The sequence below is a fragment of the Saprolegnia diclina genome, assembly GCF_000281045.1.
Source record: "Saprolegnia diclina VS20 unplaced genomic scaffold supercont1.4, whole genome shotgun sequence".
In the NCBI taxonomy this organism is placed as follows: Eukaryota; Oomycota; class Saprolegniomycetes; order Saprolegniales; family Saprolegniaceae; genus Saprolegnia; species Saprolegnia diclina.
The window spans coordinates 896333-914033 of record NW_008246071.1 but is presented as its reverse complement, the minus strand read 5'-3'; the positions used below and the strand labels follow the sequence as shown (position 1 = coordinate 914033).

Sequence of the window (17701 nt, the reverse complement as noted above, 5' to 3'; positions counted from 1 at the left end):
TGCTTGATCACTAACTCGCGATGATGAAGGGGCACGACTGCCTTTGTCGTGCTCCATCGTTTATACGCATTTCACATTTTTGTTTGTGGTCATTGCAATCGTCAGAGAGTGCCACGCCTTGTGCCACGCCATTCGGACCTGAGCTTGGTGTGATAATCCAGGGATCACGACAATCAATTATTGCTGCCAGAATTCACGGGTGCCAAACGGGCTTTGTCGTGGACATTGCTCGCATTAGCCATTCTGCTAACGTTACCACCCTCGCTTTTGGCGCGGGCTCAATTCTCCCCTGACCTCGCAGCGACTTGATTTGCTGGGTAGCTCTGCATGCTGGTGAATCCAAGGGACCGTGATGAATCCTCGATATTAAATGATCCAATATGGCGCGAACATCTCTCATCTTGGATTGGCTAAAAGGCAGCGAATCAACGCTACAGACGCCTCTTTTCCGCCAATAGCTTTGGCTTCGACCAAATGCCTGACCGGAAGGAAACTTCCACGGATTTTGTCCTAAATCTTCGAAAGGGATCGCTCTCAGTATCGAATATTACCCGATCGTTCCCTTGTGCGCGCGAATCGAGAGCAAATAAGAACTATTTGGCTGCGGTGATGCACCTCGACGCGCTGTGGTTCGCCAAGGCCGCGTACGCGACCTTCAACTTTGGCTTTGGTGCGATCCTCATCTTCCTGCCCGTGTATTTCAGCGCCTATTTTGACAAATTTCAAATCGGCATTCTCCAGACGCTGCCTTGCCTTTGCTCGATGCTCGCACCGCCACTGTGGGGCGCCATTTCGGACGCGCTGCAGCGCCCCCGGCTCGTCCACGTCGTCTGCTATATCTCCGGCTCCCTTCTCATGTTTGGCATGCAGAACGTCTCGGACAGCTTTGTTTGGACATGCCTGGTCTTCTTTTTTGCCCAGTTTCAGTCCAAGCCCGCGTAGACACTCTTGGACCAAGCGGTGTTGGCACTTGTGACGCAGCTCGGGGCCGAGTACGGCAAGCAGCGACTGTACGGCTCCATCGGCTACGGCCTCGGTGCCTACGCCACAGGCCTCGTTGTCGCCAACTACGGTATCGGCTGGGCCTTTACCATCAGTCTCGGCTGCTGCGTTCCTGGGCTTGTGTTGCTCTTCATGCTGCCGTCACCGCCACCGCGGGGGTCGTCGTCGGGTTCGTTCGCCGTGGGCGTGCGTGCGCTTTGGCACCGCTACGATCTCATGGCGCTTCTGAGCTTCGCTGCTGTCACGGGTGCCATGGGTGGAGTCATTTCAGCGTTCCTTACGCTCAACCTCTTTGAACTTAGCGGCGGGTCGGCGCAGATTGTCGGCCTCGCAGTCGTCTGCGAAACTCTCTCGGAGCTCCCCGCCTTTTACTGTGCCGACACACTCATTTTACGTCTCGGAACCGTCACCGTGTTGGCATTGGCGCTTCTTGCGTACGGCGTACGCCTCACGTGCTATGCATTCATGACGAACGCGTGGTATGCGCTACCGTTCGAGCTTCTTCACGGCTGCACGTACGGTCTCGCATGGGCTGCATGCACCAAATACGTGTACGCCGCAGCACCCGCTGGCGCGGAAGGTTTTGTTCTGGGGCTTCTTAGCGCTGTGCAAGGCGGCGTCGGGCGCGGCCTCGCGACCTTGGTGGGCGGACATGTCTACAACGCGTACGGTGCGCGCTATTTGTGGGGCGTCACGAGCACCGGCGTTCCGGCGGGCTTTCTTGCGCTGTGGCTATTTTCCCAAACGACCTCGACGAGAAAGAGGATCAGCGAAACGAGCCCGCTTATCGAGCGCAGTGGCAAGGACTAGTAACTGGGACGATACGCTACTGCTCTCGCGCCTTCGTATTTTGCAATAGAAAGCACTACAGTGTAGTTCAAGTGATTGTTTTGATTTGCAAAATCGCTCGATTAATGTCATTAGGCTAATGTTATGAAGATTCCGATCAAGGAGGCATCCAATTCAGGCTGGTGGATACAAAACACGAGGAATGAAATCATTGCAGTAACAGAACGAAGGGGACGTGCTATCATAGTCCAACTCTTCTCGCCCTCGTTGGCATTGGGTGTCCAGGCCGTCTCTATTAACGGTGTGCGGAGGAAGGTCCTTCTCGCCACTTTGATTCGAACGCCCAGATACGTGGCCTTCGATTTTTGTCCACCTGCGTCACCGATCCAACGTTCCATGATCCCAATCCTGTGGCTGCGGTCGCTTGTGACGATCGAGCCGCGGCCGTGCTTCCAGCACTGACCAACTTGAAGCACCGCATTTGAGCCAATCAGAACGCGCGAACGGCCGTTCTGACACGGAAATGGACAGTTGCGCATTCCCATTCTGATGGGCGCCGAGACCGAGCACTGGGCCGAGCTGCTGCCGGCCAAGGCCGTCTACACGGTGAGCAACATTGGCGGCAGCGCGCTCATCAACTTCCTCACGGTCTTCTTCGCCGCGTCCTTTGACAAGTTCCAGATCGGCATGCTCCAGACGATCCCGGCCGTCTGCTCGATCCTCGCGCCGCCGCTCTGGGGCGCCATCTCGGACGTCCTCCGCAAGCAGCGCCTCATCCACATTACGTGCTTGGTCTCTGGCACGTTGCTCATGTACGCGATCCAATTCGCCTCGTCGAGTTTTCTCTGGACGTGTGTGCTCGTCTTCCTCGGCAACTTTCAAGGCAACCCCGCAGCGTCGCTTACCGACCAAGTGGTGCTAGCGCTCACGGAGCGTCTCGGCGCCGAGTACGGCAAGCAGCGACTCTATGGCGCGGTGGGCTACGGTCTTGGCGCGTATGGCGCAGGCGTCATCGTCGCGCACTATGGCATTGCCTGGGCGTTCCACCTCAACTTGATCTTCTTGGTGCCCACGCTGCTCGTGCTGCAGCTGATCCCGCCGTCCGACGCCAATGACACGATTGCGTCGCCGTCGTCGCCAGCGTCCCCTTTGTTTGCCGTCGGGATGCGCACCCTCATGAAGCGCAAGGACGTGCTCGGACTGCTCTTTGTTGTCTTCCTCCTCGGGCTCATGTGCGGCACCATGTCGGCGTTCCTCACGCTCAATTTGTATGAGCTCAGTGGCGGGTCGGCGCAGATCGTCGGCATTGCGATCTTTTGCGAAACCTTCTCGGAGCTCCCGGCCTTCTACTTTGCCGACGCCATCATCGCCAAGCTCGGGACGGTCAAGGTGCTCGCGATCTCAATTCTGGCTTATGGCGCGCGGCTCACGTGCTATGCGCTTATGACGAACGCGTGGTATGCACTGCCGTTTGAGTTTCTTCACGGCTGCACCTTTGGCCTCGCGTGGGCTGCGTGTACCAAGTACATTTACGCGGCGGCCCCACCGGGCACCAAAGGTACCATGATGGGCGTCTTGAGTGCGGTCCAGAACGGACTGGGCCGTGGCGTCGGCACGCTGGTCGGCGGGTATCTCTACAACACGTACGGCGCGAGCTTCATGTGGACAGTCACCGATTGCGGTGTGCCGCTCGCGTTGGTTGGGCTCTACCTCTTCTCGTGCACGATCGTCGAGACGTCCGTGACAAGCGATGACGATGGTGCGTCGATCCAAAAGTCGCCCACCGACAAGGACCACCTCCTTGCGTAAAGGGTTTTGAACAAAATACATTTTGGTTGGTTGACATTTTCCAGCTCGTGGCCTTGTTGATGCCACTACGCGACTGGCTAAAAACGATTCAATGCAACGCATTGTCCAATGAGAAGCGAGCTCCCTGCCGTAGGATTTGCCACGTCAGTGCACGCCGTTACTCATATCGATGTCCGATGACTTCGTGATCATAAAGTATCATCTTGGCGCTCGCGGCGCGGCTCGACACCAAGTACAGCAAGCGGCAGCTGTAGAGCATTGGCGCCGCCGTCTCACGTAGGATATTGCGGAGGTTTGGCGAGAATGGGATGCTTTTCACTTCGGACCGAGCATGGCCATTGACGCGCGGCTGTTCGTCGTCGCTCGACGCGCTGCAAAAGTTGCGATAATGTATCTCTCGCTTGGCCAATCAATGAGGTGCGCGACGACCCTTGACGGTATTGGTACCAGCTACTCGCCAAAGCTTCCTTGCCCCGAGACGGCTGGTAGATTTGTTGACAGTTTATAGCTACTATTTTGCTAGCACCAGCGGGGATCATTCATTGGTACGAGGACGGCGGTTCAATTAGTGGCCGTCAAACCACCACCAAATGAAAACTACCAGTGGCCGTCAGAGTAATTGAATGGTCGAGTTCACAGCTCATCCAAAACTACTTGAAGGCACCGAGTGCCGACTAGCCTTCAAGTCGGTGCTCGGAGCCCCGGTCCTCGTCGCTTCAGTGCGACTACTAATCGCACGTTACATCATGGGTACGTCTCCAAGCTCAACCAGGCAACTTGCGAATTCAGCTGCGACAGGGCGTCTGTTATTCGTATCCGGATAGTCCTACAATGCGCGGCCTGGTCGTGGCATCCAGTGTGGAGTGCCGACGAGCCTTTGCGACGACCGCGAGCTTCTATCGCGGATACCTTGAAGCGTGCGTCGCTATGTGCGTCCAATGTGTCTCGTCTCGGTCATAAAAAGGTCCGTGCACGAGATCCATATCCATCGATAGGCGTCGACAGAGTGCGAAGAGGAAGTTCGTCGTTGCAGGACATCCTGTGACGCGTCGTCGTCTGTAACGTCTTGTGGCGGGAACGTGTCGAATGTTACTTTCCGACATCGCTCCGGCGTGCAGCGTGGACATTGAGTGGTCGGCATGGTCGAACGAACGTACTGGAAGCAGCTCCTTCCCGCCAAGCTCGTCTACGTGCTCTTCAACGTCGGCGCGAGCTCGGTCCAGAACTTCCTCCCAGTCTACTTTAGCACGTACTTCAACAAGTTTGAAATCGGCCTCCTCCAGACGATCCCGTGCATCTGCTCGCTCGTCGCGCCGCCGCTCTGGGGCGCGATCGCGGATCTGCTCCAGAAGCAGCGTCTAGTGCACATCCTCTGTCTTGTCTCGACGACGTTGCTCATGTACTCGATCCAGTTTGGCGCCAACAGCTTTGCCTTGACGTGCGCGCTCGCTTTTCTGGCCAATTTTCAGTCGACGCCGCTCTGGCCACTCCTCGATCAAACAGTCCTTGCGCTCGTGACGCGGCTCGGCGCCGAGTACGGCAAGCAGCGGCTCTACGGCGCCGTCGGGTGGGGCGCCGGCGCCTACATCACCGGTCTCATCGTCTCGCAGTACGGCATCTCGTGGGCGTTCAATATGAACCTGCTCTTCTGCCTTCCGACCGTGTGTACGCTGCTACTGATCCCGTCGCCGGACGCCAAAGAGCACAAGTTGGCGAATGCCCCATCGTCGCCGTCGTTTGCCGACGGCGTCCGCATCATCTTTCAAAAGAAGGATGTGCTTGGCCTGCTCCTTGTCGTCTTCCTCGGTGGCACCATGTTTGGCATCATCTCGGCCTTCTTGATGCTCAACTTGTACGAACTCAGCGGCGGGTCGGCGCAGATCGTCGGCATTGCGATCTTTTGCGAGACCTTCTCGGAGCTCCCGGCCTTTTACTTTGCCGACGCCATCATTGACCGCCTCGGGACCGTCAAGGTGCTCGCGATTTCGATTCTGGCATATGGGATCCGCCTCACGTGCTATGCGCTCATGACGAACGCGTGGTATGTGCTGCCGATCGAGCTTCTCCACGGCTGCACGTATGGCCTCGCGTGGGCCGCGAGCACCAAGTACATTTTCGCCGAAGTGCCGCGCGGCACGGAAGGCTTGATGATGGGCATCCTCAGCGCGGTGCAAACAGGCCTCGGGCGCGGCGTCGGCACATCGGTTGGCGGGTACCTCTACAACACGTACGGTGCGAGCTGCATGTGGGCGGCGGCCGACATGGGCGTGCCGCTGGCCTTCGTCGGTCTCTACATCTTTTCGTGCACGATGCCGACGCACAAAGCAGAGACAACCGCCGCTGAGTCGAGTCCGCTTTTGGTGTAATAGAGCTTGCTTTCTACGGTACCATGTACGCGACGTTTGCTTGGTTTCTCGTCGGCTCTATTTGCTGCAACAGAAAGATCGCAGGCTCGATGAACACTCGCCTTCGAGGTGCATTTTGCCTCGGAACCATAACGAAGTTTCTGAATGAGCGATCGAGTTGCAGCACCGAAGTGTTATGGACAAGGTGCATAGTACAGGAGCCTGCGTGCGAGCTGTGACTCGGCGAGTGGGGTCCACCAGGGATGGATCTCTCCGTGCGCAGCTCACTCCCAACGACCCAGTGCTGGTGCCAACTCCCTGGCATTCAGGCGTAGCGCTACGTATGCGAAGTCTTTGTGTCATAATGAAGATAACGCGGAACACGTTCATATATATAAGGTGCAGAGAGATGCCCAGAAAGCTCGATGCGCCCGCGAGAAGAAGACCCAACGAGGGCCGAGACGACGACCTTCCCAGGGCACATGGGCAAAACACAGCGACTTTGCACCTTACTGGCGCGTCGTGACACGGAAAAGATGACGTCAAGTCAGTCATTCGTATTTCGGATACTCAAGAAGCGATACGGTGCAGCGCTACGACTGCCGTTGCATCGAACGGGCACTTGGCTTCGGGCACGACCGTGAAGAGCCGCCAGCTCTTGATGTCAAAGACGTACATGATGCTGTCGTGGCGCCACGTCAGCAGACCAGCCATGGCTGCCGACATGCGGTCAATGTACTGCTGCCCGTTGGCAACCCACGAACTCATTTCGAGCGTGTAGAGACTCGCTGCGCCCAGCAGCAGTGAGGGCACGGGTGTCGCGGGCAACTTTGGGCGGTACAAGCGTTCTGAGACAGCGCCGGCGAGAACGCAGCCGAGACACAGCGCGACGTCGATCCAGACGTTGCGTAGGCGGCCAATCTCGATGTATCCGCTTATGCAGTGCAGCGCCAAGTCCATGTTGACGTACGTGCAGCTGCGGCGCACGGACGCTGCGTACACTTGGGGCGCCGCGATGGTCCAGGCTGCGGCCGCGATCGACGCACCAACCGAGCTTTTCCAGGCATAGAGCGGTGTGTACTGGCGCGTAATGCAGCTAAAGACGTCGTTGGCGATGTAGACGAGCCACGTGAGCTCGGACGCGGCCAAGAGCGTTGGAAACCACGCGACGGGCGGTGCCTCGAAGCGCGCGCCGGCGCCGAACGCCACCAGATCGAGCGGCGCCGTGTTGAGAAGCCAGAGCGCCGTGACTCCCCGGACAATGAGCAGCGCGCGGCCTATCCAGGCGTGGCCCACAAGTCGATTCAGCGCGAAAAGGTTGGAGCCTTCAAAGACGCCGCGGCAGATAATGATTGCGTAGTAGGCGGCAACGCCCGCGCCGAGCATCATCGCGCCCGTCACGTACCGGACGCACTGCTGACAGACGTACGAGAGCCGCGTCGGGATCGCTGCGTCGCTGAGAGCGAGTGTCACTGGGCTCGAGTGCCGCGAAATGGCTGTGATCGTCCGTGTGTCGCCTTGAAACGAAACAACTTCGCGCTGCCCGACCACCCACTCGGCGAGGTAGTGCCACCCAAAAAAGATCCACGAGCGATCAACGTCGTCGAGAATATTGAGTTGGTACAGCTCGGTCTCGCTGCTGTTGGGTCGTTGCAGGTACTGGACGACCTCGATCGAGAGGGCGCGTGCGTCGGCCTCGGCGGCGGCGGCCAAATGCTGCACAAGCGTCGTGTTGAATGCGATAGCACTTGCAAACGCATAGGAGGCAGCGTAAATGTCGGCGCAATTCGCTTCTGCGTAGACGTCGCCAGCGCAAAATGCACTCCAGTCCACCACTGGGTCAATGGTATGCACCGCGTCAAACCCGAGAAGCGCGAAAAGAAGGCCGGTTGGGGACGGGGTGAGGTACTCGAGGTACCACCAGGAGCAAATTGCATCGATGCCAAAGAGCGCATCCAAGGCACTGGACGGGGCGGTCGGCGCAATGTCGGCGCCGCACATGAGATTGCCGCCAACGATGCGCACGCTCGCATCAGTTAGCAACACGCGTGGCACTTGGCCAATGTACGCTTTGATGGGCAGCGACAAGAACGCACTCTGCGCGTCAAGGCGCGTGGTCGTGGTCGTCGCAATCGCGCGGAGCACATGGTCGTAGAGATCCAAGAGCGACCGCGGACAGCTCACGTACACAAGATCAACGGCGCCAAATGGTCCTAACGTAGCCGTCAGCGCACTGAGCCCGCTGTCGAGTGGTGAGGCTAGGGTTAGGTTTTCAAACAACAAACTCGCGCGCGAGGTGTTGGCAAATGCAAAACGCGGGCTGTTTCGAAGCAGCGACTTGCCACCAATGCTCGTCGCATTGGGGCTGACCGCCCAGAGATCACTCGCGAACGCCCAGTACATGCGGTGGGTCGTCTGATACGCCAAATGCAGTTCACCGTCTCGCTGGCTTATCGGCAGTGTATACGAAAGGCCAAACGGCGTCATGATGGTCATGGCGTCGCTAAGGCCAAGGTCCTTGAAGTTTTGCCACTGCAGCAAAAAAATGGAGATCCCATGGGTGCGCCAGTAGAGCACTTCGTCCGTGACTGAAAGAGTGTTGGAATAGACGCTGCGCAGCCATGCTTGACCAGCGCTCGACGCTTGCAAATCCTGGCCAAACCCACTGTCGAACGAGTCGCCCCAGCAAGCGTGCCATGCGTCCCAGTCCTGTACGTTTCGCAGACTCGTCTCGAGGTACACGGCACCATTGCCTCGGCTTGCGACGCAGCGCGCCTGGCGCGTGCTCGTGCTGGCCATTTCCCACTGGCGCGCCAAGTCGAGCCAGCAATACTGCGTAAACATCCAAGGCAACTGACATGGCTCCATCTCCCGGAGACCCGCGACAAGCTCTGCGAGCGGAACTGACGCGTTGAAGAGATGCCGACGCGCAACGGTCGGGAACCATGAGACAGTGGTCGCCGTTCCATTGTATGGCTGAAGGGCGTCTCCGAATGCCGGGTCGTGAAGTGCAACGATAGCGTCCGTCGACGTGAGCAGTTGGCGGTTGAAGGCGTTGGCTAAAAAAGCATGCATGCCTGTCGCGTTGAAGCCTGCCCAGCCAAAGTCATTGGCCATGGAGGTTTCCAGTACTCCGAGATACGCTGTGTTACTCCAAAGGGTCAGACCAATGTAGCAGAGCCCCGAGAGGCGAAGCCCTCTCTGAATGAGGCGAATGCTCAAGAGCCCGTGTGTCGATTCCATTGTCGGTGGCGACGATGTCGGTGCACAATGTGGTAGTACGAGAGAGCCGGTACCCTGCGTCAACTCGAACGCGTAGTCGTCGCGCGAGAGCAAGCACCAGAGCTTGACATCAAAGATGTAGGCGTGGCCGCTCCACGTGAGCGGCAAGAGACCGCACATGACGGCCGATACCAAGTGCACATGATGGCCTGTCGACGAGACATGCAAAGGTGCCATCGGTGGTAGAAGAGCGCTCGACACATTGAGGTTGTGGCGTTGATGCCGCAAGCGCGAGTACAACAACGTCGCGCTTATCGCTGCAAAGAGCACGCTGAGAACGGCCACGCAGCGTTGCATGCTCCCGACGCGCACGAGCCCGCTGTTGCAGTACGCTGTATAGTCCATGTTGACGGTATAACACTGCCGGTCGAGCGTCGTCGAGAGCGTTGGTGGCACCAGCTGGTCCATGCCCACGATAATGCACCAGCCGAGACAGGTCATCGGCGTCAGCGCCCGCCAAACACCGGTTAGCGGCAGTAACACGTCGTGCGCGATGTGCACACCCCAAAGCGACTCCAATGCGAGAAGGGCCGATCGCGAGAATGTTCGCGGAACAAAGAGAAGGCGCGTGATGCCGTTGGTCGTCGTGCTTGCATCCAGCGGTGCCGTCCCAAGACACAGGATCGCGGCAAGGCTGCGAAACACGAGTAGATTCCGGTTGATATAGACCGACGCGACTAACGGCGTGAACTGAAACCAGTCGTTGCCGGGACTGCTGCTTCGGAGGCGCAGTACGAAGAGACAGAGGCTGAGAACCACCAGCGTACTCGTGGTCGCCGTCGCGAGGTACCAGAGGTAGGGTCCCAACCCCGCCGACGCCAAGATTGGGTTGGTCGCGATCGGCGCATACAACGCCGACACGAGTGTAAATGCCGCCGCGTCGCCCTGAAGCGCAATAACTTCTCGGGCACCGATCGCCCAGTCATAGACGTACATCCACCCGAGAAAGTCAAAGTCGGGCGACAAAAGCAGTTGCTGGTCCAGGGTAATGTCCGACGTGTCGTTCATGCGCAGAATCTGCAGCAGTCCAATGTTGATTGCCATCACGTTTGGTACGACCGACGGGTCCAAGATGGGAAGCGCTTGTGCGGTGGCGCTGTAGACAATAGTGGCATCGCGAACAAGGCGGTGGCACGTCGTGGCGTTCGCTGCGAACGACTGGTTGCAAACGTCGTGCGCGGCATTCGGCCCGAGCAACCAGAGCGCATAGGCGGCGGGGAGCGCATGCCACTCGAGCGTCAATGGCATTTGGCTGCCGCAGACGTCGGTAAAGCCAAACGTCTGCTGCACAAAGCGCTGGGGCACCGAGAACGCACACATGGGGCTGCCCGTGAAGAAGCGCAGGCGCGTGTCGGACCAGCGCGCTGGTGTCGGGTACAAGGTTTGTCGTGCCGCGTCATTGCCCAAGAGGCTTGGAGTGGCCACGAGTGCCGCGGCCAGAGTGGCGCGAAAGGCACTCACGCTCGCTAGAAGGCGTGGTGGCGGGGGGACCCACTTGGCGTCAATGATGCCGAGGGGGCCCAGGCCGTCGTGGATGGCTTGCTGGACGGGTCGGAGGGGCAGGCCTTGCACGTACGCCTCGATCTGCGACGGGTTGATGTCGCCAAAGTAGTTGGTCGTGTGCCGCACGAGACTTTGGTTGGCGCCAATCGCGTACAAGTCGTTGTAGAGAAGGTTGCAGAGCATGCTCGTGGTTCGAAACGTCCATCGATCTTGTGTCAATATAGTCTTGAGCGGGAGCGAGAGGAGTTGCCCGAGGGCCGTCTCGACAGAGATCGTCTCAAAGACGCCGATGCCAATGCCGGTGCCGTACTGCAGCGTATATCGATCGAGTCCGTGCGCCGCCCAGAGCGCAACCTCGTCGCGTTCGGGGACCCAGACATGCGACTGGAGTGACGCGAGCCACGTGTCACCGGCGCGTCCGCTGCTCGCAATGGGCTGGCCAATCGCCGAGAGAAAGAGCCCTTGCGTGTTGTCGAGGAATGCTTGAAAGTCAATGTTGCGCAAAACCGTCTCGAGGTGCACGGCGCCGTTCGTAGCGTCGAACTGCAAGCAGCGGGCTTGCCGCTTGGACGTGTACGCAAGCTCCCACGTTTTGTTCAAGTCGGCCCAGCAGTAGGGCGTCACCATCTTGACGACCTGCGCCGTTGCGAGGCGCCGCAGTCCGCGGACGCCATCAAGAAGCGTCGTGAGCTCGCGGTACACGAGGAGCCGACCGTACGCGGGGCTTGTCCCATCCAGCGAAGAAAGGTAGGCGGCGTTGGGCGAGACGACGTCGATGGCGCCAGAGCCGATGAGCGTTAATTGATTGTTGATCGCTGCCACCAACACGGGCGCAGACGACGCAAAGTGGGGTACGAAATAGTCGGTCGCGAGGTACGGTGTAAAAATGTACTCGATCGCAGCGAGGCTGAGGCCGATCGAGACGATAACCGAGAGCACACCACCCACCTCGACAAGGCGATCGTGGCGCCGAGGTATTAGGATGTGTTTCGTGGGCCCGGCCGGCGTTGTTGGCGGGCGAATGTGCACCCGCATCAGATAAAGGTGGCGTTTCCGTTTCCTGCCTGGCTACGGTGTTTGAGGTTGCACTTGGTTTCACCGCGCGAGTAACCGTCGCAGCATGTGGATGACCTTGTGGAGCTGCAACATTTAAAGGAGTTGGACGTGATGTCGAGTTCGGTTGTGTTGAGGGAGTAAGTAAATAAGTACACGGAGTAAGTAAATAAGGAGGAGTTCCGAGTAACCTGTGAGACGGGCAACAACCGATCAGAGGCCAGGAAAAAAAAATGCATCCCGTCTCGTGCGCATGGTTGTCGGCCGACCTCGACGACCTCACCAATTCATCCCGTCTCGTGATTACGCGATTTGATTGGGCAAATCGTTGGATGGAGACACGGAGCAAAAGTCGCCTTTGCAGTTGACATTTTCGATTGCAATGGCCACAAAACTCGAGCAACATGATGTCCACATGTAGATTGGCTTAAGTGGAGCTCGCGCTCACTTTCTTGGTACTACAACAAGGCTTTTGCCGGCTTCCGTCAAGAAGCGACCAAATTGGTTGGCTAAAATTCCATTGAATATTAGCCAATCATAGCGCAGATGGTTTTTCGTCGTATTTTGCAAAAATCGTTCCGAGTAAAATGTGCCCGTCTCCCATCCGTCCCATATTTTTACTCGGAACTCCTCCTAAGTACTCGGTTGTGACTGGGAAGCACGGATCCATGTCGTGGTTGTGATGGCCGAAACAATTTTATGGCATTTGGTTGGTCAATATGTGATGGATTTTGTCCAATCCTATGCCTTCTGACATGGCCAACGTCGCACTCAAGATACGGCTACAGGGCATGGCAAAAGGGGCGGTTCTCCGACATCATTCGTTGTCCAGCCACTATTTTTCGCCCTAGTTGGCTGCCAACCCTTATTCTACAACTCAGTATATGCGCAGCCCGAGGCGATGCGCAACAAGGATAAGACGGTGAGTTGCTCGTCGCAGTCAGGGCTTTCTTGAAGCGTTGAAGCCCGCATGTGACAAGCGGGACCGTGTCCCTGCCCCATCATTCATTCCGAGAGCTACAGGATACTGTAGCCAAGAGAGATAACGACACGACGCTGGTGGAGCGTATCTAGTCGAGATGCTGCGTCATGCGATGGCTGCCGAGGTAGAAACAGTCGCTCGGTGCGTGGACATGGTCCGAGCGGCCTCTTGGGTGGCATCCGACCTCGTGTTTTTTGCTTTGGGGCATCCGAGCTCACAAGATTTCTCGCGTCTGGGTATGCCCGGCTGCGGATACTAGGTGTGTGCAAAGGAGTGCGTCCTCGCCTAGGTACAAGGAACCGCGTCGCCCACGTCGTGCGCGCGTTGATTGGCGCACGTGGTCGTCCAGTCGCGGATTGGGTACCTCGGTGCGTCCAGGTCGCTAGTCGGTTTCCCAACTTGCTGGATTCCAGTTTCAAATTGTCTTTGCCGAGCGCCGACCATGGCTCAGACCGACCACACGACGGCGCTACTACCGCCAAAGGCTGTCTACACGCTCTTCAACATTGGCTTCAGCGCCGTCCTCAACTTCCTCCCCGTCTATTTCAACACGTACTTTGACAAGTTCCAGATCGGCATTCTGCAGACGCTGCCATGCATTTGCTCGATGCTCGCCCCGCCCATGTGGGGTGCGATCGCCGACATTCTCCAACAGCAGCGCCTCATCCACATCTTTTGCCTCCTCTCGGGTGCTCTCCTCATGTACGCGATCCAATTTGCCTCGAAAAGCTTCTTCTGGACGTGCGTGCTTGTCTTCCTCGCCAACTACCAGGCGCAGCCGTCGTGGCCGCTCCTCGATCAAACGGTCCTTGCGCTCGTGACGCGACTTGGCGCCGAGTACGGCAAGCAGCGGCTCTACGGTGCGGTCGGCTACGGTATCGGTGCGTACGTGGCCGGTGTCGTCGTCGCGTCCTACGGCATTTCATGGGCGTTCTACATGAACTTGATTTTTGTCGTGCCCGCGATTGTATTTTTGCAAATGATTCCACCGTGCGACGGCGGGTGCGCATCGCCGTCGAGCGCGTCTTCGTCGCCGCCCGCCTCGTCGTTCTCGGCGGGCTTGAAGACGCTCTTTCAAAAAAAGGATGTGCTCGGGCTGCTCCTCGTCGTCTTCCTCGGTGGCACCATGTTTGGTGTCATCTCGGCGTTCCTGACGCTCAACTTGTATGAGCTCAGCGGCGGGTCGGCGCAAATCGTCGGTATCGCCATTTGGTGCGAGACCTTCTCGGAGCTCCCGGCCTTCTACTTTGCCGACGCCATCATCGCCAAGCTCGGGACGGTCAAGGTGCTCGCGATTTCGATTCTGGCGTATGGGGTGCGGCTCACGTGCTATGCGCTCATGACGAATGCGTGGATTGCACTGCCGTTTGAGTTTCTCCATGGCTGCACGTATGGCCTCGCGTGGGCCGCAAGCACCAAGTACATTTACGCGGAAGCCCCACGCGGTACCGAGGGCTTGATGATGGGCATCCTCAGTGCAGTCCAAAACGGGCTGGCGCGCGGCGTTGGCACCATGCTTGGTGGCTACCTCTACAACGCGTACGGTGCGAGCTTCATGTGGACGGTTGCGGACCTCGGGGTGCCCCTTGCGCTACTTGGCCTGTACGTCTTTTCGCGCACGATTCCGTCGCACGATGACGAGACGACAAAGGAGCTTACGCCGTCCGAGGCTACACATCTCTTGGCGTAATACCTCTATATCAAGGAAGTTTGTGTTTCGTAGGGTCTTGTTGCACGTTGCATGGTCCAGGATACGCAATGTGTCGACGACTACCGCAGAAATTGTGGGGAACTAGGGAGACACTTTTCGCCATAGCCTATACAAAAATAAGGTTCCACTCCCTTGAAGTTATGGCCAACGAGCGAGCCGTCTCGTCGATGATAGCATCGCAAAGACGACGACACAAACAGCGCCTGTCGGTCTTTGCGCGCCGGTCGACATGACTCGGACGATTATGTTGAAAATGTTGCAAACGTAAAAAACAACAGAATTTTTACGGTTATCAAGAAGGGTATATTACACCATGTTGTTGCCGTGAAATGCCCTAAAACGCCACGACATTGGTTGGAAAATCAGAGCGAACGATTTGCTCGTTGGCCCAGACTTCCATCGCTTCGTCGACCTGCTCGGAGAGAATGCGCGTGACAACCATGTTTCCGTTGATGTTGACCATGGTCGCGATACGGTCCATGATAAAATCGATCGCAACGACGTACGAAAACGCCGCGGGAAGGTTCTGGCTCGGCAAGACCGTCTTCCAGACCGTAATGAGCATGACGAGACCCGAGTTGGGGACGGGCGCGGTCCCCATCGACGCCAGGATGCTCACAAAGAACAAGATGATCCACTGCGGCAAGCCAAGGCTGTCGCCGTGCCCCGCCATGTTGGCCATGAACGTGACAAGAATTGGATAGTACATGCCGCACGCGTTCAAGTTGACGGGTGTCCCGAGCGTCATGATGAGTTGCGCAAACGGCCGCGACACCTGGCGGGTCTGGTGGATCGATGAAACAGCAATGGGCAGCGCGGCCATCGACGACGCACAGCCAAACGCAAAGACGTACGCCGACGTGAGTTGCCGGAGGTAGGCGTACGGGTTGATGCGCGTCGTGAGAAAGAGGAAGAGCGGCATGACGAGCAAGACATGGCTCATACTCCCAAGCACGAACGCGAGGACGGCGAAGCCCACTTGGCCCGCGACGTTGTTGGCGTTCGAGCTAAACGAAATGACGGCCGATGCAATTAAAAAAACGACCGCGATCGGCGTGAGGCGCATGACCGTGTTGATTAAAATCAACATGGCGTTCCGCGTCTGCTTGATGAGCACGACGAGAAGGTTGCCCGAGATGGGACCTGCAAATGACTTGGCGATCGCGACGCCAAACGGCAGCGCAAACATGATGATGCTGAGGAGCGACCCGTTTTGCACAGCGTTAAAGATGTTGTCGGTCACGATCAAATGGAGCACCGAGATGAGCTGGTCCGTGAGCGTGAGCGTCTGGAACGGCGTCTCGAACCGGTAGAGGCCGTTGACATCAACCGCATCAAAGAGCGTGGAACGTCGGGACGTGTTGGCCGCGCTGCATGCAATGCGGCCACTCGGAAGCATCTCGAGATAGCGCAAGTTGTGGCACTGGAGCGTGAACGTCAAATTCGCAGCTGCTTTCGCGACCGCCGGCGCTGCGTCCGGCACAAACCGGGACTGAAAGAGCACCGAGATCAAGATACCTTGCACGGCCGAGAAGGTGACCGAAAGCACGATGGTGAGCACCGTGCGCCACCCGAGGAGCGTCGTCTTCTTGGCGGCAATGACGTCGGCGACGGACGCGGCCATCGAGCAAAACACCATGGGCACGATGAGGCACCGGAGCGCACTTACAAAGAGGTCGCCCGGGAGTGCGATCCACGACGCAGCGTCGGGACTCACATCCAAACGTGAGAGGGCAAAGCCAACCGCAAGGCCGATACCCGCGCATACGAGGATCGAGAGCGGGTTGAGCGTCTTGGCGCCGTCGAGGTAGTCGCCATGCGCGCGGTTGCGCGACGGCGACTCTTCCAAGATGGCTTCTTCGCTCTGGTTGCCTTCGTAGAGCCCGAGCGCCGGCTTGGTCGTAAAATTCGTCCGGAACGTGTACGACGCGGGTGGGGGTTTGCGCGTAAACGCGTTGCCAACGACGACCGACTCGACATCGGACGCATTGTCTTCGAACGAGCTCTGGAGCGAGATGGCATCCGATACGGGAGGTGGCTCTGAGCCATCGCCAAAGAGGACGATGCCGCCGCGCTGGCTGTTGGTCGCCGCCATGTCAAATGTTCGAGACGCGAAGGCGGTGGTCGACGGCTAGAACATTAGAACAAATCGTGGCGCAAAGTATCTTCCTTTGGCAAGTGTTGGGACGCAGGGTCGTTGACGTTGGACGGCTTCAGCGTGTTCGACTAACTGTATGCTTATAGTTGGTCGCTAGATGTTGTGGGCTTTTTTTTCGGCGAGTTGTATCGGTAGTCGGTCGACGGACCTGCTGCGTCTCGACGCCGACCGCGGATGTGTACAGTAGGATAGGATGAGCACCTACCACGATGGTGTGCAAGTGTATGTGGTGTGAGTTGCGCGTGCGTGACCACCATGCCCGTCGCTGCTACGTTGTGCAACACCTTGCTCCTCGTCTCTGACCGATGCGAAGGGTTGGGGCTACGTGAGGGCTAGGTTAGTGAGTGAACGGATGAGCAAGCCAGCCGCGTCTCTACGTCAAGCACGTTGGTTTGCTCTGCTCTCCTCTTCTGATGCAGACGTTGCGTCTCGTGGTGTAGGACTATAGTCATCGGGGAAGTTCAATGCAGTAGTTGTTGTTGAAGTGAGTCTATTTAGATATAATTTACACTGAACTGTTTTTGGGGGGTGGACTTTCGATTCAGAGCGTGTTGTGCTAGACGGCAGCAGCGGCGAGGCTTAGCCGTGTTGAAGGCGAGGCGTGTGGATGGCGCACGCCGGGACGAAGTGGTCACGAAGCCAGGCATCGTGGCGCAGGGCGTGCATCATTTGGAAGAGGCACATAGCGTCGTATTTGGTTCTTCAATAAATTGTAAATTGTACTAATATATTTGTGTCGTATGATTTAAGCCGTCGAGTTAATTCATGTTATCGGTTGCCCACGTCTCGACCGTCTCGTCAAACTGGTCGGCGAGAATGCGCGTGATGATCATATTGCCGTTGATGTTGACCATCGTGTTGATGCGATCGATGAGAAAGTCGATCGCGACGACGTATACGAAAGCGTGGGGCAGGTCCTCGTTGGGCAGCGTCGTGCGCCACACCGTCATCAACATGGCGAGACCGGCCTGCGGGATCGGGGCCGTGCCCACGCAGCCGAGGAGACTCACAAAGAAGAGGACGGCCATCTGCGGCGCGCCGAGCTGGCTCGTGAGGCCGGCGTAGTT

At 57.8% G+C, this 17701-nt stretch overlaps 6 protein-coding genes across 6 annotated transcripts in view; 3 read left to right on the top strand and 3 right to left on the bottom strand.

Annotated features, from left to right (window-relative positions):
• Positions 1-609: 609 nt before the first annotated feature.
• Positions 610-1812, top strand: SDRG_02015 (hypothetical protein; the record flags this gene model as incomplete). The annotated part of the gene is made up of 2 exons (XM_008607574.1): positions 610-903; positions 943-1812. The coding sequence occupies 2 exons, from the start codon at positions 610-612 to the stop codon at positions 1810-1812; spliced, it is 1164 nt and encodes a 387-aa protein (XP_008605796.1).
• Positions 1813-2337: 525 nt separating this feature from the next.
• SDRG_02014 (hypothetical protein) lies at positions 2338-5966 on the top strand (the record flags this gene model as incomplete). The annotated part of the gene is made up of 2 exons (XM_008607573.1): positions 2338-3180; positions 5574-5966. Exons 1-2 carry the CDS (start codon positions 2341-2343, stop codon positions 5964-5966), a joined length of 1233 nt encoding a protein of 410 aa, XP_008605795.1. The 5' UTR covers positions 2338-2340.
• Positions 5967-6489: 523 nt separating this feature from the next.
• Positions 6490-11791, bottom strand: SDRG_02013 (hypothetical protein). The gene has a single exon (XM_008607572.1). It carries the CDS (start codon positions 11763-11765, stop codon positions 6516-6518), a length of 5250 nt encoding a protein of 1749 aa, XP_008605794.1. The 5' UTR covers positions 11766-11791; the 3' UTR covers positions 6490-6515.
• Positions 11792-13076: 1285 nt separating this feature from the next.
• On the top strand, positions 13077-14491 carry SDRG_02012 (hypothetical protein). Its single transcript, XM_008607571.1, has one exon. It carries the CDS (start codon positions 13208-13210, stop codon positions 14453-14455), a length of 1248 nt encoding a protein of 415 aa, XP_008605793.1. The 5' UTR covers positions 13077-13207; the 3' UTR covers positions 14456-14491.
• A 257-nt stretch (positions 14492-14748) lies between these two features.
• SDRG_02011 (hypothetical protein) lies at positions 14749-16605 on the bottom strand. Its single transcript, XM_008607570.1, has one exon. The coding sequence runs from the start codon at positions 16569-16571 to the stop codon at positions 14811-14813; it is 1761 nt and encodes a 586-aa protein (XP_008605792.1). The 5' UTR covers positions 16572-16605; the 3' UTR covers positions 14749-14810.
• A 743-nt stretch (positions 16606-17348) lies between these two features.
• Positions 17349-17701, bottom strand: part of SDRG_02010 (hypothetical protein) — a 1869-nt gene continuing 1516 nt past the window's right edge. The window contains exon 2 of the mRNA XM_008607569.1: positions 17349-17681. Coding sequence (XP_008605791.1) covers positions 17393-17681 — 289 coding nt within the window. The 3' untranslated portion in view covers positions 17349-17392. The remainder of the gene's footprint in view (positions 17682-17701) is intronic.

Coding starts and splice junctions, on each gene's coding strand:
- SDRG_02013 (XM_008607572.1), bottom strand. CDS start 11,765: ATGCGGGTGCACATTCGCCCGCCAACAACGCCGGCCGGGCCCACGAAA.
- SDRG_02012 (XM_008607571.1), top strand. CDS start 13,208: ATGGCTCAGACCGACCACACGACGGCGCTACTACCGCCAAAGGCTGTC.
- SDRG_02011 (XM_008607570.1), bottom strand. CDS start 16,571: ATGGCGGCGACCAACAGCCAGCGCGGCGGCATCGTCCTCTTTGGCGAT.